Source organism: Accipiter gentilis, chromosome W (genome assembly GCF_929443795.1).
Source record: "Accipiter gentilis chromosome W, bAccGen1.1, whole genome shotgun sequence".
Classification (NCBI taxonomy): Eukaryota; Metazoa; Chordata; class Aves; order Accipitriformes; family Accipitridae; genus Astur; species Astur gentilis.
In genome coordinates, this window is record NC_064918.1 from 27,706,457 (window position 1) to 27,722,924 (window position 16,468).

Below are 16,468 nucleotides of genomic sequence, written 5' to 3' on the forward strand. Positions count from 1 at the left end.
TTGCCCATATGCTCCCACATGCCGTGCCACCCATGAGTATCCAGCTTTGGGGGAGATCTCTGAGTGGTACTCTTAAAGAGCCTTTTTGTAGCCCTAAAGAAGACCTGACACATATTCAGGAGGCATAGCACTAACAGCACACTGGCTTGCGCATCCCAAGGATATTCAAAATTCTCAAAAGCTGTTGTAATTAGTCGGAAGGAGAAGAGGGAGGTGAACGGACGGGGGGAGGTATCCCCCCCTAATTTCCCCATGGATTGGGTGTAATTACCAATAAAATCCGACAGAAGGCGCCCAAAGTATGGAAATATTATCACTGCCTCATACAGATACCAGCTTAACCTCATGACCAGTGATGTAATCATTTCATAAGTCGACATTGCCCAGTACAGCAAAATGATAATCCCAATCACTCTCCCAGAGATGAGATACGCAACTACAGGCAATACATAGAGCATATAAGAGCTTACAAAACGCCACCATGTAAACAAATGAAACAACATTGTGACTAACATCTATTTATCTAAGAAATGCGTTTGGCAAATGTGTTTCAACACGCTCTGGCCAGATCTGTCGTTATCTCAACCCTTCTGCCCCACGTTGGGCGCCAAAAAAGGACTGTCGTGGTTTCAGCCCGGCCGGTAACAAAGGACCACGCAGCCGCTCGCTCACTCCTCCGCCCCCCTCCGGTGGGATGGGGAGGAGACGGAGGAGAGAAAAGAAAAAGAAACTGGAACCTCGAGGGTTGAGATAAAGGCAGTTTACTGGGACAAACACAAAGAGATTACAACAACAACAACGGCACTAATGAAAAAAAAAAGTATACAAAAAGAGTGATGCACAGTGCAACTGCTCACCACCCGGGACCCGACGCTCCGCCACTTCCCCCACCGAAAACAGAGACCACCCCCCGGCCTGCTCCCCATTTATATACTGGGCAGGATGTCACATGGTATGGAATAGCTCCTTGGCTAGCTCAGGTCAGCTGCCCCGGCTATGCCCCCACCTCCCAGGTTCCTGTAAAAATTAACTCTATCCCAGCTGAACCCAGGACAAGACTAAAGTCAAGGATTTTTCAGCTTCTCATGCCCAGCCAGCAAGAAGGCTGGAGGGGCACAAGAAGTTGGGAGGGGACACAGCTAGGGCAGCTGTCCCAAAGTGGCCAATGTGGTATTTCATGCCATGTGATGTCATGCCTAGTATATAAACTGGGAGGAATGGGGCTGGGAGGGATCACCACTCGGGTTCTAACTGAGCGTTGATTGGCGGGTGGTGAGCAATTGCCCTGCGCATCACTTGTTTTGTATATTCCAATCCTTTTATTATTATTATTGTCATTGTATTATTGTTATGATTATCATTATTAGTTTCTTCCTTTCTGTTCTGTTAAACTGTTCTTATCTCAACCCACAAGTTTTACTTTTTTTTTCCTGATTTTCTCCCCCATCCTACTGGGTTGGGGGGTAGTGAGTGAGCAGCTGTGTGGTGCTTAGTTGCTGGCTGGGGTTAAACCACGACACAGGGCTTCATCACGAGCAACTTGTGAAGACAAACACCATAACTCCGAATGTCCCCCACTTCCTCCTTTCCCCAGCTTTTATTGCTGAGTGTGACATCATATGGTCTGGAATATCCCTTGGGTCAGTTGGGGTCAGCTGTCCTGGCTGTGTCCCCTCCCAACTTCTTGTGCACCCCCAGCCTACTTGCTGGTGTGTCAGTGTGTGAAGCAGAAAAGGCCTTAACGCCTGGACACTTTGTAAGCACTGTTCAGCAACAGCTAAATCATCTGTGTGTTATCAACACTGTTTTCATCACAAATCTAGAACGTAGCCCCATACAAGCTACTATGAAGAAATTTAACTCTACCCCAACCAAACCCAGTACACTGTGAAACTTTTCTTGTAATTTTTTAAAACATAAAACCTATTTCTTAACTAACCTTTATACTGTTTGCATGTTTGAAATAACTGTTTCAGAACCTTGTCAAGCCACATTCTTCTGCCATCCTTTTTACTAGCGCAGATTAAAATAATAATTCTTAGTGTGATTAAACACATATTAGAGTAAAGCTATTGATGCAGTTCTAATTTATATCTTTTAAATATCTGAAATTATTTTATGAATTCATACTATTTTCCAAGACTTGTGACCTCTTTTATGAGTTAATGCTTTCCCATTCTTGAAAGATAGTTCTTCTAAAACTTAGTTGTGCTAAGGCCTGTCTGTTAAGTTTCAATACGTATATGTTGTTTTTTAGCTTTTTTCATGTAATTTCAAGTGTTAAATAAGGTTGCAAAGAGATCATTAATGTACTGGAATCCCAAAAAGCAGAATTTCAAAATAGAACTGCAATACAATAGATGTATATATGAGATATGATCTAGGAAGTTTTGTTGAATGCATCCTGAGCTTTGTAAAAGTAATGAATCAATTATTAGTCCACCTTATTGTCTGGAGGTAAATTATTTTGGTTTGTATTGCTAAGTATATTTTATAATATATTTAGAATAGAATGTTTCACTATTTAGAGGAGTAGAATATTGGAATTGTAAAAATTTTAGACTGTTTCTAACTAGGAATTTAGAATTCTACATTTAAATTTAGATTCTAATTTGAATTAAATTTTAATTATAGTTTAGAATTGAAGCTCTAAATATATTTAGATTGTATTCTTGAACAGAACAGCAACCCTTGAAAAGAAAAGCTATTAGAAATAGGAATTGTTATAGAGGTAATCCAAAATGGAATATACAAACTCATATAAAGAATTTCTACTGCAAATTAAAATGTTCTTTTTATGTTCTTTTTAACCTGCATGGTCACTTAATTTAGCTACAGTAAATATAAATTCTCATTAAAATTTACAAAATTACTTTGAAAAAAATCTCAGCCTTGATAGTGAGTTAGAATGCTATCAAGACTTAAAATTGACCTTAGGATATTGTTACTTTTTTTATCCTACTAACAAAGGCACATGAAAGTTAAAAGACTAGAGAGTTTATTTTGAGTTTTCCACTGAAAGACATAATGTGCTACTTAAAATGCAGCAGGATGCAAGCAACAATAATAACATTCTTAGCGGAAAGAACACAATTCAGAGTTACTTTATTTTAATGGCTTTGTTATTCATTTTAGACATCAACTTATTTGATGTCAAGGTAAGTCCACAGGCAGAATTTCTCCATGTAAATAGCTGAAACACAGAGGAAATTTGCCAAAAACCCCAAAAGAAGTCAGGAGTGGATTATATTAATTCAGTAAGGTGACATTTTTTCCCCATTTAAACAGAAGAGGGAATTTCAAAGGTAAAGTATGAGCATATTCATACCTAGAATGTGAAGAGATACAACCTGATTTATTTATATGGAAATTGTGATGTTTCTGTTGTAATAGCTAGGTGGTTTAATTTATCTGCCTAGATTGGATTTTTGTTGGTGTTTCATATGCAGGTGGTTCAGAAGTGTATCTTGTTTTCCTGGCTGAACTATTTTGTCTTCCATACCAAGGATTCAAGGAACTGAGCAAGAACTCTTGAGTACAGTATAGCTTTTTTTACTGAGTTGATGGCAATTAGCATCTCATTTTATCTGGAATTCCCATCTATGAGACTCAGAAAAAAAGTTTCAAGAAAGTGTAAGGATTGGTACTAGAGGGGTGCATTTGAGGTCAAGTCCAACTTGTTCAAGAGTGTCACTATTCAGAAATGGCGACTCTGGCAATATTTGTGGACATATCTGTTTGCTATGAAACAAACCTGAAAATAAGGGAATATGAGAGGAGCACAGATAAGAATAGGCAACTTTTGTTATGCCTACCTCAAGCACACACAGATGTTTGTACAACTTGGGCCATCTAATTTATGTTAGCTAACTGGGCTTAAAATGGAATTGAAAACTGTGTTACTTGGATATTTGAACACAGTTTTAATTCAGACTTTCAGAACAGTCTCGGTTGAGTCTGAGGTGATAATCCATATTCATGCCCACATTGCCTTGGTTCTGCTGCTGTTTCAGATTCTTTGATTTAACTAAGTTTGAGCACATTAAAAGTGCACTTTTTCCCTACCCAGTAGATACTCCTTTAATGCACTGATTTAGAGCCTCTGTAATACAGAGACTGAATATCATTATTTCTCTCCTTTAGACTAGTCATCAGAGTGATATTATCTTGCTGCTGCAGATCAAGACCACAGTGTTCAGCAGTTCTGGTAGTTTCTCTGTTTTTTTTTAAATGCCATCTGCCTGTAGTAATCCAAATAATTCAAGAACCTATTTTAACTCATGCGGGGTAGTGTAGGATATCAGCCCCTCCCCCCAAAAAAAAGTGGTTTAGTTGATTGATTAGGTTAGAAACTGTTGGGAAGGCATATCTCAAGCTGCTTCCACTAGTGTGAACGACTTCCCTGCTTATGTTCTGTTACACGAACATTTCAGTCATAGTGTCAGAGTCTAGTCATGTAGGTCAGTTTAGTGATCATATATGGATATTTAAGGTGTATTTCATTGGCAACTTAAGCATTTATATATTTCCTTACAGAGTTTATGAAGACACTCACACGTGAAGGTAGATGAATTCTTTCAGTCATTAAATCTTAAATTATCTTAATACTGCCTTAGAATATAAACCTGCATATATGTGGATATTTGGGTTTTCTGGGATTCCACTGCAGTACTGTAGGATTATTGTTCCCAGGACTTATTTTTATCCTTGAATAAGCATAATATGGTACTATTTAATGTATGTTTGTATCTATTTAAAATTTTCAGTGATGAAGATTACCTCCAAAGAGTAATCCACCCCCCTTCTACCCATTCTCCTTGCTTTTGCCCAGGCAATTCCTCAGGAATGTTTCTCCATCTCTTTTTAAAGAAATCAGGTCTTCCAGGTCAAAAAAGAGATTACAAAGATTTCCCAAGGATGAAACAGCTAAATCGTCATCAGTCTCTAAGGTGCTTAGATCTACAGTCTGGTGTTTCTGGTTTTGTATTCCTTTCCCTCTGATAGTGCCTCTAAGACTTGGTAGTTAAAAGTATAAAAACCAATTTAACAAGAACATTATTGTGCTATATTTCCATGGTTTAACTATTTGCCAAGTGGTCCAAAGATTGGGAAGGTCTAAGTAAATTCCCATTAAAGGAAAAAAGGGCAATATAATTTTTAATAACAGTGGTGTTACCTTACTGCAAGAGGCACTGATAGTTAGGGAATATGAATTAAATTCCATTTAAAAGATTTGGGATCCTTTTATTTCACTGACAATTATTAACTAAAGAGGTAGATCTCACCACTTTTATTTTTTTTTATTATTATTATTATTATTATGATTATTATTAGAAAATTGACAGTGCCTGGAAGACATGGCATTACAGTTACCACACTTAATTCTGTCTCCTGAGGACAAGGTCTCAGGGAGTACAGCCATCAAGCATTGCAAATCCTCAGGCTTTTCCCCTTTGATTGGTGTGCTGGTTTTGGCTGGGGTAGAGTTAATTTTCTTCATAATAGCTTGTATGGGGCTATGTTTTGGATTTGTGCTGGAAACAGTGTTGATAATACAGGGATGTTTTAGCTATTGTTCAGCAGCGCTTACACAGAGTCAAGGCCTTTTCTGCTTCTCATACTGCCCCAGCAGCAAGTGGGCTAGGGGTGCACAAGAAGTTGGGAGGAGACACAGCTGGGACAGCTGACCCCAACTGACCAAAGGGATATTCCAGACCATATGAAATGATGCTCAGCAATAAAACTAGGGGGAAGGTTGGTGGGGGGGCTGCTGCTCGGGGACTGGCTGGGCATCTGTCAGTTGGTGGTGAGCAATTGCTTACATTTGCATCAATTGTCTTTCTTGGGTTTTACTTCTCTCTGTTATTTTCCTTCTCCTTCTCCTTCTCCTTTTCCTTTTCATTACAATTACAATTAATATTAATAATATTTTATTTAAATTATTAAACTGTTCTTATCTCAACCCATGAGCTTTCTCACTTTTACCCTTCCAATTCTCTTCCCCCATCCTGCTGGGGGGGGGGAGTGAGCAAGCAGCTGTGTGGTGCTTAGTTGCCAGCCAGGGTTAAATCACGACAATTGGAAAGTAGAACATGCACATCCCTGCATGTGTGCACAAGCCTAGTTGGTAAAATAAATGTGGGAGTGTCTCCTATCCCCTCCAGTGTCTTTTGTGGGTGGCTAGTGCTGCTAAACTGTAGGACCTCCAGGAGTGCAATTAGGCCACCCTCTAACTCTGCTGTTTTGGATGCTCTTAACGAGGTAAGCTACAGTTTATCCTTAAAAAAAAAGGCCCCAAACTAGTGCAAGACAAAACAAAGAGAACTGGTGATATTGAGATCTATGCAGCACAAAACAGGACAGATGTTTGTTTATTTTCCCTGAAATATGACATGTTTCTATCTATGCAGTTCTGTGCAGTGGTAAAATACAGTTACCTGCTTGAGCTCTGACTTTTAAATAATGTATATGTTTTTGTATACACACACATGTACACACACAGTAGTATGCCTCTAATTCACATTAAAGATAGCAAGATTCATAAAAGCCTAACCTCTGTACAGTATTTTGGTATGGTTAATATGCACATTACTAGTTTCTGAGGACTGAAGAAGCAAGAGTAGCATCATTCGACAGTGGTTAGCATTTCAGTGCTGTTTGAGGCTACTTGTGTGTTAAGGACACATCTAGGAAGTGACTGATGTCCCTTTGTCTTGGGGCAGCATGCTGTCACCTGTACTGGTGCTAACCCTGGAGTTAAATTTCAGTGGTTGATATAAATAATAATAATTAAAAAACCAGGAAACATTGGCCTGGTACTTAGGGACATTCATTGCACTGCAGGTTGTTAAACTATCAGAATAAACAAATTAATGCAGTCACAAGTGATATAACAACACAACTGTGTACAATAATGTCCTTAATTACCTTTTGGACTGGCTGAAATCATCATGGAAACTGCATGTTATTCTGACTCACACTGCGTCACCAATAGAGTACACTCATTCATGGACAAAGAAACAGCGTTTGCTTTGGTACCTGCTGTGGTGATAGGTTTCAGCCCACAGAGAACTGTGTGTGAATGATCTCGGGATGCCCAGGGTCCTGCAGCTCTGAGATGTCTGTGAGAAGACTTTCCCCTGGAGATTTAAGGAGGGTTTATTTGCAGATATGCACATGGAGACTGAGACCAGGCTCCTCCATGGGACAGAAATGCACCATTTCAACTTGAATCACCTCTGAAACAGAAGGCATCATGGGGATTGCTATTGTAGTATTAATATGCTCTATTTAGGCTTAGTCAAACCAATTCCTATTTAATTTATGATAAACTGACTTGGTTTAACTGAATGCTTCCATATTTGACTTAAAGTAAACATAAGTCATCCTTTCTGAAAATTATATACTGATGGACCCATTTAACTGTACAGACTGAGAATAATATCGTAAACTCTGGTACAGTTTCCCCTTTAGAAGCATTCATTTAAATGATAGACTTTTTTCCCAAAAAACGTCTCCTTCATTCCCCAGTGCAGTTTACATTTTAAACTTTAAGACAAAATATTCAAGTGCTCCTTGAGAACAATAATTTTCTATCAATACTTGTTCTCAGTCTACTCTGATATTTTCTCAAGATTTTTGTGTTCTAATATTTTAAAAGCAGATTTTTGGAGTTCCTCAGTGGCTTATTTCCAATTCTCTTTGAACCTTTAATGTTGAACACTCTAGTTTCCTACATGCATATTCTTATAGATATAAATTCATAATATAGGATCTTTAAGATTAGAGCTTTTCAGTGTTGCTCCATCCTCTTTGGTGATTTCATTTAGATTCATTTTTAAAACCAAACCTGTTTTCTGAGGTCACTTTGAGTTTCAACTTGAAATAACAGTAAGCTCCATTGTCTCTTTTTTACTCATCATTAAGAAACCTTTAACTAAATTATTAAGTGTCTTACAAGATTTACAGTGTGATAGAAGGACAAATTCTAAATGTCTTGGGGAGACATTGCTCTAAAGACAAGTAAGCTGAATGTTTGCTTGTAGGTATGTGAAAGTAAAATTTCAAGTTATGAATATTTAGATATTAATGACACTGGAAGGGGAAATTTATTCTTAAAATTGTGAAGGCTGTCTTAGTTTAATATTTACACTGCTACTGTGTACTGATGGAATGAATAAGTATTTTTATTCTACTGTTTTGTATTTGCAATTTTGCATGGATCGATTTTGTACTTATAGTTATCTTATGAAGTTACGGTTTCCATCTTTCTTCTACTTCTTTCTTGCCCACCTTCTGCAGAAAGAGAAGCCTATTCCTGGTGCATAGTCTGATGCTGTGGATGTCTTTTTTATAAATTTTATATAAATAACTCAATCTAGTGCATTTTACAATATATTTCCTTATGCAAACTAGATGGAATGCTTTTTAATAATCATATAGCCATTTGATGATTATTATATGTTCCATTTGAAGACAGCTTGGATATAGATTGATATAGAATTGCTTAAAATACTGAATGTAATTTAAACATTAAAAAGGTAGATATGGACAGTCTAAGCAGCTCAATTATAATCTATGGTTATGCCGTTACTGCCTCAAGGACACTCCATCCATTTCATATCATATGTCCTTTTGAAAAATGATCACTTGGTTCAAGTAACATTTCAGCAGAGTAGGAAATTGCATAATTTATAGACCTTTAAAAATGAAAACCATAAAAATACTTTTCATTAATTATATCTCCCTCTCTTATTTTTATTTCTCCCCTTACAGATTGGAACACTGAAGGATTACTACGACTTCTACCATAGTAAAACGATTAAAAGGTCAGTTCTCTCAAGTAGAGGTACCCACAGCTTCATTTCAATGGAACCAAAGGTAAGAAAATCCACCTATGTGTCTGAGGCAAAAGCCTTTACGTTTTTTATATGAAATATCATACCAGGAGACATTCACCTGAATGGGATATAGCATTACAAGAACTGACCCTTTTTTGCTAAGGTTCTGCTTCCCATTAAAATGAAGACAATACCATGGTATTAATTATGTGCTGTTGTTGGAACATAAGGTCTGACATTATTCATGGAGGAGCTGTAGTATAGGAATCTTGTACTAATCACTATGCTATGCTTCCCTACAAAATCACCTATGTAACATTAATGGCTGTTATCTTCTGTAAATCAACCAGCTTTGGGAATGAAAATGAGTAATATAGGATGATATCAATGATCAGATGAAGGTTTCTCTTTTTTTTTTTCCTGGTCTTTTTTCTGGATTTAGAACGTGTGAGGGATTAAAATAAGAATACTCTTTTCTGTGGTCTTTTTGGCAGTTTCTATTGACCTTAAATTTAAGAGACTTCCCTATGTATGAAAAATGGTATCAGACTTTCAGAGTATACATTATGTAATAGGTAACTGGCAACATAATTTAATTACTGATTTATAGTTGGGTATAATATTGTCATGTAGCTGTATTCAGGACACTTTTGTTTTAAACATTTAACTTCTGTGGTTAGTAGCTTCATCCCTAACTGTAGAATTGGATTTCTTGTGGTTCTCTTTTAGAAAGGAAGTTTAAAGCATATGTTCTTTAGCATTTTTATGCTGTTCAAGCAATCCACTCCCCCACAACAAAACCCTCAGACCCCTAGTGGTTTCCACTGGTTAAAATAGTCAGTCTTTTTTAGACCTTGTATTTATGATTGTGGTATGTGAAGGATTTGTGCTATCCTAAGACTTGGCAAGAATTTAAGAGAAGTCTAAGTTATCAGCAAAAGACAGTTTGAATGCTGCACATGTACCATTTCCTACAAGTTCAGCATCACAGAGGAATACTAAAGGATACATGAATACTTCTGCAGTCTGGAAAGCCGTATTTAGGACTGCAGTTCCTCCTGAGGAAGGGACAGGATAAGGGAAATGCATACAGAACATTTTCACCCCCATGTCAGTAGGGCTGGGCTGCTGAGTTCTGTAAGAGCCCTAGAAGCTCTACTGAGCAGCATGTTTCAGGGATTAGTATGAAAATGGTTAGGGCGCAATTCTCTGTTCCCATGAATGCTGACACCCACCATTCAAACGCCAAGTGCTGTACTCAGAATAGGTGGCACTGCAAAAAGAAAGTGTTCACATCTGTCTCATTCCACAGAGGTTGTGAAGTGATTTACATGCAAATGCACAAGTTCACATGTACATACAACCTTAAACATACCTGTTACACCCAGCTTCCAGATACCCCTTCTGCATCTCTGGCAGCCAGCCCAAATTACTGTGGCCAAAATCGTGAGACATTCTAAGGCAGAGCACAGCAGAAGATCAGAGACATAATTAGTTTCTCAGTGCCTTCTATGTTATACAATTTGGGTCTTGTCCCATATGCAGCATTCTGTGCTAGTGCTGGTACAGGAATCACATTGAGGAATCATTGTTAAATATCACTTTAATAATGAGAAACTCTACTGAGGGTTGTGCAAGACACTCCACCCTGTTAATGATTCTGTACCCAAAGAGAAGCTGACAGTCTAATACCCTGATCTGGCAAAAGTGTTTGTGATTGATTGACTTTGTGATTGCTCTGCTGACTTTGGGCTTGGGAATTCTTGTGTGGCTGCAGACATGTCAAAATATGGACACCAGTATTTGTAGGCTAATGTCTGGTTTGTCCTCAGCATATATGACATTTCATGATTATTAAAGTAGGCTTGAATTCAATTGTGTTGTATAAGCTGGACCTTTTAAAAACAAATTGTTTGATCTTACAAAAGGTACATTGCACGGCCATGAATTTTTCATGCTAAGAAGATTGTCATCAAGGTGTGTTTTCCATTTATTTCTGAATTTAAATGTGCCAAGATTGGAGTATGAGGTTGAGTTAAGGAGAAAATAAAACTTTGGCCAATTTATATTTCGTGTAGGAGGCACAAAATACAGCAGGAATGAAGAATTTCATTACAATACTAAAACCCTGGGTTTTTAAAAGCAGCATCTTGGACTTCAAGCTTAGAGGAATTCTGATGAGAATGCTATTATGGGAAATCTTATGTTTCGTATTGGCAATGCTAAGTGTTAAGTTGTTAAACCTCATTAGTGAACAAAAAGATTTTGTTAGCCAAATAGAATAACAGAACCATTAAACCTTGGGATTAGGTGAACTACTGATGTCTGCCTGGGTAGACATAATCTGTATTAGTACTCGGAGAACAAAGAATCAATAGCACTTGGTAAAAGAATAATAGGAACTGCCACTCTGTTTTCCATGTTCAGAGTTTGACTGGGGAATTTAAGTTAGTTATTAAGTAATGATATGTTTACCACTGTGGACTATTTATTTGTCTCAGAAATCCTTTACACAAGCCATCCTTCCTTCTTTAGCTGTCATGATCAAGAATCAGATTTTGTATTTTTAAGGAGCCTGTTGCTGGGTAAATTAGAACATGAACTGATTCACAATGTATGAGAGGACATAGCAACATTTCACTTTAGTACCTGCCTCTGGAGTATTAAACACAGTTTGATATAAACATGGGCAAATAGTCCTACAGTCAGATCATGTTATGAGGCTTGCTGTTCACTGGCACACAAATGCATTAGATCCTGTTATAATTAGTGCTGTTCTAACAGTTCTTATGTTGTTGTAAAGTTTGTACAAGATGGTTGGTATTCTGTTTGTTTAATAGTGATTGAAATCTGTACTTATAGGGGTGCCTGGTATATTAGTCCTAGCTTAAACCAGATTCTGCATCAGCAAAAATCCTTGAGAAGCCCGTGTTGCTTGAGGAAGAATCAAGAATAATTTAACCGTGCTGAGGATGCATGACAGCATCAGACTTATTTTCAGTTGTGATCTAGATTGCAGTTCACAATGTACCTAGACCTAAAGGTTTCACCCTGAGATTAGGGTAAAACATCCTGTTCTGTCTAATCATTTGGGGGAATAGCAACCTAAAAAGTTGGTGTTCCTTTCTCACACATTAAAGAGCGTTTGGTCTGTACATGATACAAAACCAGCTCAAAGCTGAACCTTGTGTGACAGTAACCTAAAGGTGAAAGGCTTAATCCTATCATAATGTTATGATTAATCCTTAATCATAATGTTAATGGGACTGAGATTTCTTTGTGAAGAATAAAAGCTTTGTTAATGTCCAATTCTATTACCACATTAATGAGATGATAGCTGATTTTTCTATTAGTGCTTAAAAAGTAAACCCTCAGAAATAATCATCAAAGCTACCTACTGGAATTACCTTTTGATGTTTTCTGCTAAAAGCAGAAAAATGGCCGGTAGGAATTCAGTGTAATACAATTCTAGAAATTAAAAAAGTACACTGTCAGAGAAGTGTTTCTTGACATAAATTATCATGTTTGATTACTAACACTTATATTTCAGCTTCATCATAATTATCCCAGTTGTTAGCACCTGCCTTAAAGGGGTTTTCTCCTGTCCATATCCTTAATTGCATGTGGATTAAAAAGAAACATTAGATTTCAGAAAATTCTAGTTTTCTGTTTGCCAGGTCATTTTACAGAACTCCTTTGCAATGACAATATCTCTGTTAACTGTTGGGCAAGAGTTGGAGATTAGTGTAGAGGTTTTAACTGGCTCACTTCCTAAATAGTATAGCAAAAGGTTTCAGAAAAAAAAAAAAAATTCAGCAGGTTTGCATTGTCTAGCTATTTTCTTATAGTGAATTTCTTAAGCTGGTAGAGGGATGGGCAGGAAAATTAAAAGACAAGGTGGCAAGTAGTTGGGTTGAGATTTTGACCAGTAGTATGCTGTGAAAAACTGCAGTGCCTCACCCTTTTTATCATGTTACTGCAGCATCACATAAGCCCAGCATCAGAACAGGTGGCAAATATCTCATTTTAGTGAGCAACAGAGTTTACAGGGATCACGGTGCAGCTGCTATTACAGTCTCTTGGCTTCATGGTCAATGAGAAAGGTGGTGGCTGACCTTAAAGATAGAGGCAATGGCTCAGCAATCTCTGAGAGAAGTAGCCAAAACTTTGTGACATAAGAATATTCAAAATGAAGCATATCACATGGGACTCTGGATATAGATGTTTCTGGAGCCTTTTGGCTGTGGAAAGCCAAAAGCAAAAGATATGAGATATATGCTATGACCTAGGGCTTTGCAAGTGTCCTGGTTTCAGCTGGGATAGAGTTAACTGTCTTCCTAGTAGCTGGTACAGTGCTATGTTTTGAGTTCAGTATGCAAAGAATGTTGATAACACTGATGTTTTCAGTTGTTGCTCAGTAGTGTTTAGACTATAGTCAAGGATTTTTCAGCTTCTCGTGCCCAGCCAGCGAGAAAGCTGGAGGGACACAAGAAGTTGGCACAGGACACAACCAGAGCACCTGACCCAAACTGGCCAACAGGGTATTCCATACCATGTGACGTCCCATCTAGTATAGGAACTGGGAAGTGGGGGGCGGGGAATCGCCGCTCGGGGACTGGCCGGGTGTCAGTTGGCGGGTGGTGAGCAATTGCCCTGCACATCATTTGTACATTCCAATCCTTTTATTACTACTGTTGTCATTTTATTAGTGTTATCATCATCATCATTAGTTTCTTCTTTTCTGTTCTATTAAACCATTCTTATCTCAACCCAGGAGTTTTATTTTTTCACGATTTTCTCCCCCATCCCACTGGATGGGGGGGAGTGAGTGAGCGGCTGTGTGGTGCTTAGTTGCTGGTTGTGGTTAAACCACGACAGCAAGGGACTCTATGAAGAAAAAAATTCTGAAGCATCTCAAAGCTCAATTAGAGCTGAAACTGGCCAGTGCCGTATCTGAAAAGAAGAAGGGTTTTTTTAAGTATGTTAATAGCAAGAGGAGGTCTAAAGAAAACATTGGACCGATACTTGTTGAAGATGGTCACCTGACTAATAAGGATGAAGAAAAAGTGGACCGTTCAATGCTTTTTTTGCCTCAGTCTTTAATATCAAAGAAAGACCTTGGGCTGCCTGGTCCACTGAGTCGGGGCACCACGAGTGCGGAAACAGTGACATTCCATTTGTGGATGGATGTATTGGTCTGCCACTGAAAATAATGTCATAATGTTGGCCCTGTGACTAATAATGCAGTCCTTTCAACATAGATGTTTACGGGTAACAGTGAAATAACAGAAAAAGAATTAAGCAGCAACACTCATCAGTAAACCAAAACAAGATGATTTGCATAGCAGAATGACTTCATCCACAGTTGACTGTTGTCTTTAGCCTCTGAGCAAAAGAAAGCTCTAGAATAAGCCGGTACCATTTACAAGCTTCAAGATTTGCTGCCAATTTGTACAAAACAAAGTAAACTTCTGGCAGGACCCCTACATGCCATAGTGGTTAAAGATGCTGTCGTCCCACTCTGGTTTTCACTACAAGGCTTGAAAGATTAATGTTTGTCTCTGACATCCTATTCTCTTTAACTAATAGAATATTTAATTTAAAACTTTAAAAATACATTTTCAGAAAGTGCCATGCTGGTTATCTACAGTCTCTTCACAAACCCACAGTTAATTCTTTCTCGTTCCTTTTTTCCTCACTAATAAGCCTCAGCAATGGAAAGCCTTCACTGTTGGGTCTGTCTGGGATGGAGTTAACTTTCCCCATAGCAGCCCTCATACTGCTGTGCTTTGTATTTGTAGCTAGAAAGGTGTTGATAACACACCAGTGTTTTAGCTATTGCTGAGCAGTGCTCGCACAGCATCAAGACTGTCTCTCAAACCCCTCACCCCCCTGCCAAAGCCCAGTAGGCTGGGGTTGGGCAAGAGGTTGGGAGGGGACATAGCCTGGACAGCTGACCTAAACTGACCAAAGGGATATTCCATACCATATGACGTTGTGCTCAGCAATAAAAGCTAAGAGAAAGGGGGGGTGGGGATTCGTTATTATGGCGTTTGTCTTTCGGAGCAACCACTACACGTACTGAAGCCCTACTTCCTGGGAAGTGGCTGGACATCGCCTGCTGATGGGAAGTACAGAATAAATCTTTTGTTTTCCTTTGCTTCCGCATGCAGCCTTAGCTTTTTCTTTATTAAATTGTCATTATTTTGACCCACGAGTTCTTTTTCGTCTTATTTTCTCCCCTCCTGTTCTGCTGAGGAGGGAAGTGATAGAGCAGCTTGGTGGGCACCTGGCAGCCAGCCAAGGTCAACCCACCACAACTACTAATTAAAAGTAAAATGCTAGCAAACAGATGCAGTGCCCTGATGTTTTGTAGCTGTGTGTAAACCTGCACAGAAACACCTAACATAGAATCATAGAATAGTTTGGGTTGGAAGGGACCTTTAAAGGTCACCTATTCCAACCCCCCTGCAATGAGCAGGGACATCTTCAACTAGATCACGTTGCTCAAAGCCCTGTCCAACCTGACCTTGAATGTTTCCAGGGATGGGGCATCTATAACCTCTCTGGGCAACCTGCTTATTTTTACAGCATTTATTTTTACTTTCTATCATTCGACTCCTTAAATATGGTTTATAAAGTGAGGCAGAATAAACTAGATCATTTCATGAAACAATAGTGCATTTGTACGTCCTATGTTTACTGGAAGATACAAGTTACCATTATGCAGTGTTGTCCAGTTGCTATAGCAGGAAGCAGGAGTCAATTGATCTTGCACATTACAAAGTCTTACATTGTAAAGTATGGCTTTCAAAATTGTTGTGGTTACCTCAACCTTCAGGCACAACTTGAGATATCTAGTGCCAAATGATCACATATACTGGATAATCAGAAATCCCTGAGTTAGAGTACCACGACTGAGGGAACAGTGCCTTTCCATTTGTGGACACTGAAACTGTAAGAGGCCAGTTGTATCAGCTGAATGTTCACAAGTCCATGGGACCGGATGGGATTCATCCCAGAGTACTGAAGGGGCTAACGGATATTACAGCAGGACCCCTCTCGATCATCTACCAAAGGTCTTGGGAGTCTGGGGAGGTCCCTGCTGACTGGAAGCTAGCCAATGTTATTCCAATTTACAAGAAGGGCGTGAGGGAAGACCCAGGAAACTACAGACCTGTTCGTCTAACCTCGGTTCCTGGAAAAATTATGGAGAAGATCATACTGGGTGCTATTGAAAGGCATTTAAAGGACAATGCAATCATCAGGCACAGCCAACATGGGTTCACGAAGGGAAAGTCCTGTTTAACCAATTTGATATCCTTCTATGGTAAGGTCACCTGCCTAGTGGGTGAAGGGAAGGTGGTGGATGTAGTTTGTCTGGATTTTAGTAAGGCTTTTGATGCTGTCCCTCACAGCATCCTTCTGGACAAGTTGTCCAACTGTGAGATGAGCAGGTTCACAGTCCACTGGGTGAAGAACTGGCTGAATGGCAGGGCTCAAAGGGTTGTAGTGAATGGGGCTACATCTGGCTGGCGACCGGTCACCAGCGGTGTTCCTCAGGGCTCAATTCTAGGGCCAGTTCTGTTCAATACATTTATCAATGATCTGGATGCAGGAGTTGAATG

The 16,468-nt window shown here is 38.9% G+C and overlaps 1 protein-coding gene across 1 annotated transcript in view; it reads left to right on the forward strand.

Annotated features, from left to right (window-relative positions):
* LOC126035513 (proprotein convertase subtilisin/kexin type 5-like) overlaps nt 1-16,468 on the forward strand; it is a 326,765-nt gene that overhangs the window by 51,881 nt on the left and 258,416 nt on the right. The window contains exon 2 of the mRNA XM_049794175.1: nt 8,776-8,880. Within this exon, the coding sequence (XP_049650132.1) occupies nt 8,776-8,880 (105 nt within the window). The remainder of the gene's footprint in view (nt 1-8,775; nt 8,881-16,468) is intronic.